General features: G+C 43.3%; 1 protein-coding gene across 1 annotated transcript in view; it reads left to right on the forward strand.

The window, feature by feature from the left end:
- The window catches only part of plxdc2 (plexin domain containing 2), an 89,278-nt gene that overhangs the window by 63,448 nt on the left and 12,067 nt on the right, over positions 1–13,763 (forward strand). The window contains exons 8-11 of the mRNA XM_011488999.3: positions 8,405–8,500; positions 8,645–8,726; positions 12,453–12,513; positions 12,630–12,777. Of these exons, the coding sequence (XP_011487301.1) occupies positions 8,405–8,500; positions 8,645–8,726; positions 12,453–12,513; positions 12,630–12,777 (387 nt within the window). The remainder of the gene's footprint in view (positions 1–8,404; positions 8,501–8,644; positions 8,727–12,452; positions 12,514–12,629; positions 12,778–13,763) is intronic.

The following is a 13,763-nucleotide window of genomic DNA, read 5'->3' on the forward strand; positions in this document are numbered from 1 at the left end:
TGGGAAACTTTCTCGTATAAAAACTGTAGCTGAGATTAGATTAGGAATGAAATTTAATGTTTTGGTTAAGATATTGATGTATGATGTTATTTTTACAATACTTCACTAAAACACCAGTATTTAGCAACTATTTCCTAATTGTTTGTAACAGACCATTCAGATATTTTAGCCTCCAAACATGTCCTGGGTTTGGATAAATCCAGTAGAGAAATAAAACAATTTGGAGAGAAAGAAACATGGTTTTCCTTGAATCCAAACACTTTTTTTCAACCCCGGAGAGGCCACAGGGTCAATTTAGGCTACTTTCTTCTTTTTTTAAATTTGTTTTTATTTGATTATTTCTTTTTTTATATATTTTGTTTTGACTACTGTTGGTTGCTGCTATCCAAAATGGAAAAACAAAAAGAAAAGGATCAAATTGACTTTAACCCTTTAACAGCCAGCTCAGTCATACGGTAGAGCACATTTGGCAAACATATTATTAAAGACAATTATTGTGTGTTTTACACCCCAAGGCAAGAAAAGGCAGCAAAAAGAAAAATCTTTTTTTTTTTGATGATGATTTTGTCTTAATTGATTTTTGTCCTTTTAAGTTGTTAAAGGGTTAAAATCCCAGAAATATTGTTCTTGGGCTCTCCAAGGTCAAACCTGTTACACACTTTTTTTCAAAAGTCAAACTCTGGCCTAACTTTCAGCCCCTCCCCTGTCACACTGTCCCACCCTTCTAAAGACTACAGTTCTGCCTCAGCTATTTGCTTTCCAAGTTGCTGCAATTATTTCCCACTAAATTAAAAGCAAATAAAAAGGCGAGAGACAGTTCAAACCTTTTCATCTGCAGTCAGACTCTACTGCTCTCGTGGGAGCTGCTGCAATAATGACTGTCAAGCTGGATTTATTCTGCATTTTCAACCCTCTGTTGATTGCGAGGGTGAACCCTGGATAAAACCAATTTGTCAAAACAAACATCTTAAGGATTTTAGTTTGCTTCACTATTATGAATGAAGCAACAGTTCAGTTGGTTGGACTGGTACAAACACAGTTGGATGCCATGACGTTGGGAGTTTCTGTTCTAAATGAAAGTTGCCTTGACCTTCAGGAGTATCTAAAACTTTTGTCGAACATTTTTTCACATCCACATCACACACGTTTTTCTTAACTCAACTTTAAAGCATGAACACAGTTTTTAAAGTGAGTATTTTCTTTAAAAATGATTGGCTCGGTGTATTAAGGGTTACAAGAATCTGTGACATCCCAGATTCAGATGTGAAATCATTAAAAGCCTCAGTTGATGTGAACAGAGATGAACAAGTGCATTTTCTTTTTTTCTACTACTTTTCCACATCAGAAACTTTATAAAGATTCCAGGAAATGTATTCTTCTGCTTGGTTGTGTTTGCAGAGTTTACATGTTTGTTTGTTTTTCTTCACATTCTCACCTTTGCACCAGCAGACAGACATGCAGATGGGAAGGGTTAGTCCATGTCTAAAAGAAAGGGCATCTTTTTGCAGCTCAAAGCACTTCATGTTTTGCATGAACTGCACAAGAGTTTCTGCTAAGTGAAGCGTCAGGGCTTCTTCTTTTGCAGGCAGAATGGTAGACAATGATCATTAAATAAGATGGATAGAGGCTCTTTTTCTCTATTTTTGAGACACAAAGAGCCCCCAGTTTTCTTAAAAGTGAAAAAATCTTTTTTTCTCATTCAGTAAATACACTGCCAGATGTCCCTCCTACTTTCTTTCTCTCGGCAGAAGGACAAAAAAAAAAAGAAATGGTCGAAAGAAAAACTGATGAGCCCAGCCTTTTCAATCAGTATTAGATGAATCATTTGGGCCGACTCTGCAAAATCTAATGAAACGTGAAGCGCTTGTCTTCTGTTCAAACTCCAGGTTTGGGAAATCTAAAAGAAAAGTCACATTGTAGTAAAGCGAAGAATTTGCATGGCTGAAAACTCTGTGGCAGGCTTTTTGATATCACTGGAATGACCATGACCACTACAGGCTATAAAGCATGAAGGGCTCAGTATTTTTTTGTCAATTACCTCAGAGCAACCATGGCAACCAGAAGGACTTGATTCAACTTGCTGCTTCTTTGCTTCAGTTTAAAAGCTCTAATAAAAATGTTTTACACTGCCTTTGGGAAGATCGCGCCGCAGACCAGCCTGTAAAGGCAGAGATGAGAGGAGATTTGTGGCTGTCCCCCAGTCGGGATGTGTAATTAACAGGTTAGGCATAAGAACATGGAAAGACACACTTCTCTAATTCCTGCTTTCACACTTAATATTTTTAACCATTTTTATACTTTTAATAGTTTTCTTAAATGTAGTGTTTTGGAGCTAAAGCTTAGTTATTTGTACAATTGGCTAAATTACTAAACATTGATTTGGTCTGTCTTCATTTGGCCTGTGACCAGATAGTAATTGATGTGCTTTGAAGCGTTCTTCCGCTAACAAACGTCAGGCTCCCCTTAGATCAGCAGCCTCAGGTCAGGAAGCTGACCTTCCGCAGGTCCTCCTAGTCTCCTCAGGCACCTGATAATCCCTTAGTTTGGAGCAGGAGGAAGCCAGGGGTGCAGAAGAGGGAGAGGAATAGTGGCATAATTCAGAGGTTGACCTTAGCATGCTCACGTTTGCAGGTTTGAACACTCGTTCAAACCTAATCTAATCAAAGAAAGGGGGAAAGCGTTGCATCAAGTCAACAATTTCCAAAGAAGACAAAAAGTTATTGGAGTGAAAAACAAGAAATTTAGACATTAAAACATGATTCTTTTTGTGTGAGGGACTAATTCTAACATCATTGTTTAGCTTAAATCAAATTTCTTTTTTTTTAGTGATGCAAAACCAATAAATGAGCAAAATGATTTAAATGGCAAACATTAGTATTTCCTGTTTTCATTTCAAGGTCTTAAACCACTGACTGCATTGATGCATCATTGTATCTTTTCCGGCGGTTCTGTTGTTTGCTGTTGTGCTTGAAGCTGCTTTCCTGTTGAACAACCTGAAGCAAACTCACTCCGGATGACTGGAATTGTGCCTGAGCCTCAGATTGCACTCATTTCATGTTTTGTGCCCGAGCACGCCACTGTTGTTCTCACATCCATGCAGTAGATTTGGGGAAATTGTGCCTTTTTTAAAGAATCTACAAATTTGTAATATTATCTTAATTATTTGTTAATCTTATCCTAACAATACTTTTGATTGGATTACATTTCGGGTTCAACCATTGGTTGTATATGAGAACTGGAGCGAGGGAGTGTGCCATCACTCATAGGAAATGGTTTACTTCTGGCTCCAATCAAATAAAGCCAATTCAGTCGCAGTTTTTTCGTTGTATGCGCGGCGTGTTGGAGCCAGATGACATCAGTTACCATTGATTGGTCTAAATCAGTCTGAGTCAATGTTTCTATTGTAACTACTCTGTTGGAAGTCCACACCTCGATAACCTACTTTTATCGAGACATCTGATTGGTCGGTTTATAACTTGAACAACTTGCACTGCAGAAACAAATATTGTTTCAAAACTATTAATATAAACGCCACTTTAACAGCCTGGTGGGAATTTCTCAAAATATCAAAATCATCAATTCAACCGTGCAAAATGACACCCATCTGGAACAACCCAGACATCCTCATAAACAAAAAAATTATCCACTTCCCAGCTTGGCAAGCAGGGGGCATAAAACAACTAGAGCACATAATTATTGATAGAAGATTCATAACTCCCCAGGAACTTCAAGACAAACATGGAATAAATAACTTCTTGGAATATCAGCAAGTTAAATCAAGTATTACTAAAAAATTTAAATACAGAGACAACGATTTAAAGCTACCAGATGTAGTTACCACTCTGATCAATTTCTCAATGAATAAAACTCTCTCCAAAATATACAAACTTTTATGTAATTTAGATAATAACATTTCACTTCCGACAACAAAATGGGATGCGGATTTGAGCATCAGCACAGATGAAAGCTTTTGGTCAGAACTTTGTCTAAACACCTTTAAACTGACAAAAAGTCCAAATCTGCAGCTAATCCATTTTAAAACCCTTCACAGAATTTACTACACTGGACAGAGGATGTTCAAGATGGGTCTCAGCAACTCAGACATTTGTCAGCACTGTGACAGTAATCTACCCGACAATTACATGCATGCACTGTGGTTCTGCACGCCTGTCCAGGCTCTCTGGCAGCAGGTATGTGCCGATTTATCAGTCTGGCTTAAGGTTTCAATCACAGCTTCACCGTCACTTTGTGTGCTTGGTGACATGAGTGCCATCGATGTAGAAGGAGGATTAGGCTCTATCATTTTCATAACTCTTTGCATTGCTAAAAAAACTATTTTAATAAATTGGAAAAGCAAGAAAAATATAAATATAAGTCAACACAGAAATCTGCTGCTTGATCAGATCAGCTTGGAAAAAATGTCAGCCCAAGGTTCAAGTAACTTTGAAAGAATTCGGTCTCTCTGGTCTCCCATAGCTGACTCCATGACTTAGGGGATGGGGGGGCCTGGTCGTCGCTGCTCCTTGCCCTTCTGCCGTGGGCTGGGGTGGGGGCCGGGGCCTCCGGTGCCTGGCGGGGGGTGGTGGGGGCTCCGTTGGTCGGGGGGTCGGGTCCGGCGCCGGGGTGGGGCGGGCTGGGGCGCTGCGTGGTCCTCTGGGCTTGGGTGTGGGGGTGCGTGGTGGGGGGGTGGGGTGGTGTTCTGGCTTGGCTTGGGGGGGTGGTCCCTTTGCCTGTGCTGGGGGGGGTTGGCGGGGGGCGCTGCTGGGGGGGGGGGCCCAGCGGCACTGGATGGGCTTCCCATCTACGCCTGGTGCTGGGATCAGCCCTTCCCTGGCTCTGGGGCGGGACGGGACAACCCTCTTGGGGCCCCCGGGCGCTCTGGGTGTCATCCGCTTCGGCTGCGGGGTCTGGGGTGGGGTGGGGTGGGGGGTCTTGTCGGCCCGGTCCGGTGGGGGGGCATTCTGGGGGAGGGGGGGGGGCGCTATTGGTACGGGGCAGGGGGGGTTGACGGGTCGGGGTCTCCGCTGAGGCCATCGGCGGTTTCCCCGGCCGGTTGGCTGCCTCGGTCCCGTCGAGGCCTGACCAGAGCTCTTCTAGGGCCGGCGTTTGGGGGTGGGGGCCTGGGCCTGCTCCGGGGGGGGCCGGCGCTTTCTGGCTCCTCTCCCTCTGTGTGGGGTGGGTGGTGCTGGGCCTGGGGTGTCGGCGCCTCCGGGGGTGGGACCCCTGGGCTGGGTGGGCCTGGCCCCCTTGCTGGGGGGGGGGGGGGGCGGGGGACAGCTGTTTGACCACCGGGGGACAGTCTACCAGCTGTCCCCAACTTACCCCCTTCCTCATATAACCTCATAATAGGGTGAGGGGGTGGGGGGATTAGCCTGCGATGAGCCTTGGGGGGGGGGGTTTACTAGGCAGTGGCCCCCCCTCCTATGGTTGCCGTATGGAGTGGTCCCCCCCTCTTTCGGTTTTATTTGCACCTTAGACATGTAGGGCCCTTGGTAGGGGGGGTGCTTGGACATCACTGCCAGCAAGCAGCAGATGTCCTCCTAGCACCCTACCCGCCAATTTTAACCGCACCTTAGACATTTAGGGCCCCTTGGTGGGGAGGGTGAGGGGACATCACTGTGAGTAATCAGGAGATGTCCCCTTAGTGCCCTACCCGCCAATTTTAACTGCACCCCCCTTAGTACACACACCCCTCCCCCCTCAATATATACATCCCAACATAAACACACACACATGCACACACACACCCTCTTAAACACACATATACGCACACACATTTTGCAAGGAAGGTGGGACCTAGGACCATCTGTCCCCTGCCTCTTCCCTGGTGGGGGGTACGGGCCCCTTTGCGGCGGCGGCCGTGTCCCCGGGGTGCCGGCTTCCTGGGCCCGGCGGTGCTCTCTCCGCGCGGTGGGGGGGTTCACATTACATCTGAGCCGGGGGTGTTGGTGTCCCTGGGGGGTGGGTTCTGGTCCTTGCTCCTGAGCGCTGGGCCCCGCCTAACTTCCAACTGTGGCCGAGCCTGGTCGGGCCATATTTACAACACCCCTTGTGGGCCCTCTTTTTTCCCCGGGGTTCCCCCCTCCTGGGCGGGGGCGGCGGGCCCCTGCCTTGCTCCTCCGTGGACCAACCGTGGGCCGGGCGGATGGCTGCCTGGAGTGCGGGGCGGGTCTCCCTTGGGGGGTCCTGGCTCGTACCTGGGGTTGGGGCGGGGGGATGCCCGGAACTCCTGGGTGGTGGTGGGGTGCTCGTCTGGGGCTGTGGGCGTCCCTCTCCGGTGGGGCCCTGCGTTGGGCTCTCCCGGCGCGGCGGGGGGGCTGTTCTCCTGGTTGGGCTGGGGCGGCGCTCTCTTTCCCTCTGTGCCTCCCTGCTCTCTGGCTCTGGGGGGCCTTGCGGCGGTCCTGCTGGCCCTGGCCTGGGTGGCGGGCTTGGTCGCCCGGGCGGCGGTTGTTCCCTGCCGGTTTCCGTGTGGCGTGGGGGGGATTCCGGCTGCCGCTGCTGCTGCGGTGGGGGTCTTGGGGTGGGGATGGCTGGGCGCTCTCCTTCCTTCTTTACACATTCCACCATCCATATTAGAAGAACATGAGCACTCACCTGAGCACGGGTGTTGGCTCACCTTTGCACTGGCGGTTTGCGTGACTGAATGACTGAAATGTTTCACACTAGTTGGTTTTAAGGCATAAGTATGCGTGTGAGCACTATCTGTTTTGTGTACATGTCGACAGATGGACATTTTTGCAACTAGCAGGTGTGTTTGACACTTGGGTGTGTGTGTGGACAGGCTCCGCCCTTTTTGTACTGCATTTGAGCCTTACCATGGTGATTAACAACCAGTAAACTTGTTGCTCTATGCTGCTTCATGGTCTTATCCCCCTTCCCCTCCTACTATCACCCTCCTTCCCCCCCTCTTTCTAACGTCCCTCTCTCTTCTTCCCCTCTTTCCTTTTCCGTCCGGTCCAACACCAAAGATCTTCAAACATGTTTGAAATTAATAAAGTTTGGCCTCAATTACAAAAGGGGTTTATTCAGACATACCTTTGGTTTGTCTGAAGATTAATAACCCCTCTTGTTAAAGTAAAATATGTCCAACACAAGAGGCCCTCAGCTCTCATCTGTTTGCCCAGCTGTTGGACAGGACAAGGTTAAAAAAAAAAAAAAAAAAAAAAAAAATATTGTGAAAAAAGTTAGCATTAGCAAGAACATGTTAATAAAAAGGGTATTAGAAGGAGAATGGATATTCTTAAAAATAAAAGTCTATGGGATTTTGGCTTCTTGAAACCAGTGGGTACTTCCTGTTTGGAATGCCAGGGGGAGGGGGTCACTCAGTCCAGTTCTCATATACAGTCAATCATTCTAATTAAAAAAATAAAAAAGAATACCTAATATAAGTCAAGAAGTAGACACTCAGCTTTAACAGTAATTCCTCCAGCTGTAGGAAAACCCCTGGAGCTCCATGATGACATCCAAGTCAAACAGTCACAAAGATTAGCAGTGCAGGAAGTGCATGTTTCATGCTGCTGTGAACAAACACAGGCAGATTATTGCTAACAATAAAAAACTCATTCATTTATAATATTAGACAAAAATCCAGCATTGTAGGTTTTAGCTAAGATAAAATTTGTGAAGCCAAAGATGAATATCTTGGCAAGCAGACTTTTTTAAACACACAAAACTACCTTCTTTCTTCATTTAAAAATAGTTTAGTTAAAATGCCTAAAGCCACAGTTTTTTTTATTAGAAGCCTGTCTGTGTGGTCTTCCCCAGTTTCATGCGGACATTTTACCTACGCAGTAAAATAAACCAACTCCAAAAAGTGTCAAGCTTTTGTTTTAAGTTTACATTTTATTCTTTAAACAGCTGATGTAACAAAACAGAAAAGAAGATTTTGGTTCCTCTTTCTAACAAAAGTTCTTGATCCTTTTGATAGTTACTGTACTTTTCTGTGTTACTGCTTTAATCTTGGAAGAACCGCAAACAAAACTACTTAGAACTTTCTACAAAGAGCATTTCAAATGTTAATAGCTTACTTTATTTTCCAATTTCTGCACTTTCTAGTAGTGAGAATGGAGTCCCATAACAATAGAAACACTTGAGTCAGCTTTGTATTTAATTAATCATTCACTCCATCTCATCCTTGGGTTATGACTTGATGTTGGAGATGACTGGGAGGGCACCCGAGGAAAGATCCCAAGGAAAATTGCTTCCCATTATTGTCAAGTCGTGGCCCGCTTGGGCACAAAGGGAACAGAGGAGTGCTGTGGCTGCAGCACACGTGACCTGATTCTGCCTCGCACTGCATTCCCTCTTTCTTCAAGGACCACTTGTCCCAGTTTTTATCTCAGGGTGCCATATTTGTTATGTTCTCTTCACACTCTCACTCCTTTTCATCCCTCTTGAAATACAGACGTGAGGCGCAGGACGATCTACGAGTACCACCGCGTGGAGCTGACAAAGATAAGGATTACAAACTCGACGGCCGTGGAAATAACGCCCCTACCCAGTAAGGAGGATTTATTGTAACTTCTGGCTCTGTCAAAGCTGAATACTTTATTATTACTTCTAATTAGCACATAGACCTTCTCTGAGGCTGATGGGGTTTTGGCATCGTAAATGCTTTGACCTGTGTGACCCTTCTTATCTGCAGCTTGTCTCCAGTTTACCAGCTGTAGCTCCTGCATTTCCTCACAGATCAGTTTCAACTGCAGCTGGTGCCATCGACTCAACAGGTTTGGCTTGAATACACTTTTGAATTCAGGTTCCCTAAAATTGTCTTCATTCTTTTTTTAAATATGGACTGCAGGTTTTGTCTCCAATCTGACCTTCCGTTTTTTAAAATCTCACATATCAGATTTGCTCAAGGATAATAAAGAAAGCCTTAGTCACAACTGCCCTTATGGGTGGATATGGGCTGGTGAAGAATGGGAAAAACTGTATGGGACATGCAAATGGCCCACACTGAATGTCAAGGCTCAAGACCGGTCGGTGAGCTCGTAGAGCCAACATTTTCATGCACATTTTTTTCTAAGGCCATGGAACAAGTGACAGGTCGTAACAAATACAACGACGTGATATAGTTGAGACGCAGGCGTGTGGTACGGATTTTTCTTTTTTCGACCTCCCCAAATCTTGCACAAGGAGCCCGTTATCGTTGTGCACGTAGTAAATGCGTTCTTGTTGCACCTCGTCCGACTGTCAAAATGTGGAAAATAGACAATAAGGGCGTAGTTTGGTGTGGACATTCTTTTGGCATCCGATGGGCCCTTTGTCGGGGGATACGGGAGTTTAAGGAATCACCCAGATGCAGGATCAGATGAGATGAGAAAATGAGAAACTGTAAGTTTTTAATAACAAAAAAAGGAGGGTGAACCAATATTTGTTTATGCAGTATCCCAAAAGCAGGTCATACTTCTAAAAACATTTCATAAAATGTAAAAAAAAAAGGAAATAGAAGAACATCTGCAGTCGTTTCAATACCTTATACAAAAACATTGGTTTTGTGGTTTTTAAACTGAATATGTTGGTAACATATGTTGTGTTTAAAGCCAAACACTAACTTTCTGAAAAAGAAGTGACACAATTTCTAGATTTCTTTCCCCCCAAAGTGATGTTCCAGTCATTTTGGATGAGCCTTCCACACACCAGCTGGTTCCGACATTTGCTTCCCTTTACAAGTTCTGCCAACCTCTGATCTTATCCATTTTGTCTTCCTGCACTTGAAGCAAAAGTAAATATTTGCGCTTCTAAAGAAGTGTTGGTGTTTCTCTGCAGAACTTCCTGACAGCTGTGAGCAGTGGTGGATTTGGTTTGGTTTTGTCAGATAGGGGAGTCTGAGTTAAAAGGGAAGACAGGAGAAATATATTATGACGAGATGCAAGTGTGCAGATGTTTGCTGTCAGAATTATGCCTGCTTGGTGGATTTTTTTTCCATCAGGGTGTTCTCAGTCTTGATTGTCAAACTCTCCTTTTGTTTTTCAATCCCATTGATGATCAATTTCAACCTAGTTTTGTTTTAGTTTCAAGTATAGTTTTTTAAAGCTGACAGCTTCAATTAGTTATATAAGACTTCTTAAAGAGTTTTAGACACCTTGTGATTAACAACTAAATCACAGCTCAGCAAAATGAAAACTTTTCTTTAGCGTTTTATGGAAGCAGTAGAGATGCTGTATGCCTGCAGCGATGCTCCCATTAGGACGCATTTTAATTAGCTTTCTGACTGTGTTAATTTCTGACTGCCCAACCACTTCCTGCTCTTTGTACCCTCAGCTTTTTCCTGTTAAAACGTCAAACAGGCGGTCGGCACACTCAAACTGCAAGCCTGCACGCCACAGTCTGGGCATAGAAGGATGCGCTGGCTTTTAAAGAGAGCAGGCCTAATGACCTTCTCTGACTGGGAAGTGCAGGAAGGATGAGAGTGGAGCACCTCTTTCATGCAAAGTAACACGTCGAATCAGTTTGTGGTGGCTGACGCAGCTGCCTCTGAAGCATGTTAATAAAGCTTGGCAGACACTTGGGGGGCCGTGAGTGTCAGAGCGTCTGAACATTGATGGGATGGAGTTGGTAAAGGGATTTTCTTACCTGAAAAAAAAAAAAAAACAGTTGGTGTGCATCAAAAACGGTTGGTTTTCTCTCCGCAAAAAGTTGTTACCCAGCTTTCCATAAACACAAATGCTACACAGTATCGTTATTTGACATTAGGACTAAATGAATGAGATGTCAGTGCAGATTTTTATTGTCTGAACAGAGCTTTTCTTATAGTACAAAAGAAGCAAAGTTTGAGGCAATTTATTTTTCACACTCTTAAGCCACTTTCACACTGAGCTTTATGGTTCCTTCCTTTTTCTGTACAAAAAGGCTTAATAATAATTATACTACAAAACAACAGATTTAGAGTCACTTTACAAGACAGTGAAATGTTTCAAGCTAAGAGTAAAATGTTTTGTAAAGAAAATAATTCATTCATCATTTGAAGTTTACCAAATGAATTAACTTCACTGTTTACAGCCTGAAAAATAAACCAGTTTCAGCTAAATAAGAGGCAATAATCACAGGTTTATTCAGGTTGAACTTCATGCATAAAGATGATAATGGTGTTACAACTAGATTCTTGAATTCATCAAATGACTAAATGCATTTGTGGACATTTGAAGAAAGATTTCATGTTGAATTAATTCCTCTACGAGTAATAAGATGTGCTATATATCCATCCTACAAGTAAATAACAGGAAAGGAAACGTCCTTTCTAACAGCATTATAAAATAAATTCAAATTAACTATCAATCGAAGACGCTAAGACTGATTTAGAGGAAGCAAAGCAAGAGCTGATATTCATGCTTGGAGGCTTTTGCACCTCGCTCTGCTTCTGTAGCGGGGCTCTCGGGGGAAGGCAGTCAGGGAAAAGTGGGGGATTAGGGGAAGGAATCTGTGTTGCCTGACTGAGCAGATGGACTGGGAGTGGTGGAGGGGCAGGAAAGATGAATATGGCCTTCTTCACACTGTGTCATTACCATAACAATGTGTTCACCAGAGAAATGGGTTCTTCTGGGAGACTTTCCTAGACGCCCGTTATCTCATGGATACCACCCTTTAACACGCTCGGTTCTTGTGTTGAGTTTGCCTTGGACAGGCTTTTATTTTCAAAGACAAAAAAGAATCTTAAGATCTCCTACAAAACAGAAAATTCAACTGAATTGAGGCAAGTTGGCAAATGTATCTGTTTACAACAAGTAACTGCCCAGTCACTCCCACTCTGTGACGGTCAATTCAATAACAGTTTTTTTTTCTGCCCTGAAGCTCACACGACTTTGAACTCATCATTTACACCGTCATCCTATTTCACACAACGACTTTTTCCACGCCATCCTTAAATCCAGACCTCCGAGGGTCACATGAGGTGCAGATGTTCGCGTCTCAGCCTGAGTGCTTTTTAAGTGGATCTTCAGATCAAATGTCTCTGGGAGGAACAGATCCTGACGTATCACGTAGGGATCTGCTTTCTGAGGGAATCACCTAGATCAGACTTTGGAAAAATTACTTTTCATAGATTTATTTTGTGCTTAACGAGGAAGGATCTTAAAATATTAAGACTATCTTAGTGTAGATGTTTTAATTAATACATAAATCCCTAAATAAAGGTCATATCTGTGCTACTACCAGCTATGTGGACTAGTGGAAGACTCTCCTCCCTAATATTGGGATATTGTAGGTTTAAATTCAAAGGTAAATCATTCCAGAGTCTAGAAATTCCCTCCTGCTTCTGCTCACAGAGCAACATTTGCTAAAACTCTAGTGTTTTATCAAACAGAAGAAAGAAAGAGGAGACAGCATGCAAACACAAAGATAATCATTGCAACAAAAAGAATGAAACTTGTTTTCTTATTTCCCTAGAACTTTTGTTGCCAAACAGTTCTCTTCTCATTTCTATTTTTTCTGACACTTTCTGTCTCTATTTTCAGATGTTCGAGTGGCTTTGACCGCCATCGCCAGGATTGGGTGGACAGCAGTTGTCGATATGAGGTGAAGGCTGCTTTAAGATGCACATGGAGAACCCCTCTCCCGAAAGCGACTCGGTCGTCGTTCTCTATAAAAACACACGTGCAGAAGGTGAATTATGTTATTTCTTTCTGACCAAGGATACACAGTGCAACATCGCTGACACCACGCAGGTTTACCCGGTAACCCCCACGGCTTTCGCCAGAACCTCGCCCAAGAAGAAAGAGGTCACTGGAGGCGGAGACACGCCCCCCACCTCCCACCCTCCAACCAGCTTAACCACTGAAGGTAAACACAAAATAAATAAAGGAGGGAGCTGTCAGAGCCCAGCACAATACTTCAACCAGGGATTTTAGCTTTACACGTATACGAAAAATCAAATACTAGAGGGGATTCTCTTTATTCCTAAATTGAGTTTCCACTTTAAATGCAATTTGTTGTAGTTAACATTTGGGTCATACACTGAATTAGCCGCAGAACACTTTCAAATATATCTTTTTTAGTCTCTTTTCTGCTGCAGACATTGTGCACTTGGTGCAGCCGTGGAGTTGTTATACTAAATGCGGCTCATCTTGCTCCACAGAAACTTTCTTCATGACTCCTTAATGATTCTATAAAAAAAAAAAAGCAATATATGAGTTGTAATTTGCTGTCAAAACATCTTCCTATTAAATCACGTTTGTAGCAGATATGTCTTAAAACAACCGAGTTGGTTCCTAAAAAGTCATGCCTTTATGTGTCAGGAAAGTAACAAAGACACTAAACTGCACAAATAAGAAATTCCAAATATTACCTTTTTTGTTTATTTATTTTATGTATATGTGCAATCATTAAATGGACTTTTTGTATATTTTATTGCAAAATATTAGCATCAATTTTAGCAAAATAACAGCGTAATTATGCACAACTCTGTCAGTAAATGGTGTTGTAGGACCCAATATGCAGGAGACCAGGCTTGGTCGTCGAAACATTTAATAAATTAACCAAAACAAGACCAAAACACCATGGAAAAACAAAAAAAAAGGATGAACAGACACTTAACAGTTGATAATCCTCACAAATTCAAGTTGCTGCATGAGACTTTTTATTTTGGAGTCAAATCATATCAGCGGCAAAAATCTGACCTCTGATTATGTGCACAAATATACATTTATGCCTCTGTAAATCTGCTAAACACATTAAAGCGAATCAGTTTTAGGATTGATGTCAATCAGGTCTCCATTAGATATTCAGATGTTTTAAATTGTAAGGTAAAGACAAAAAGGTCACACTGC

This window comes from Oryzias latipes, chromosome 20, assembly GCF_002234675.1.
Source record: "Oryzias latipes chromosome 20, ASM223467v1".
NCBI classification, from domain to species: Eukaryota; Metazoa; Chordata; class Actinopteri; order Beloniformes; family Adrianichthyidae; genus Oryzias; species Oryzias latipes.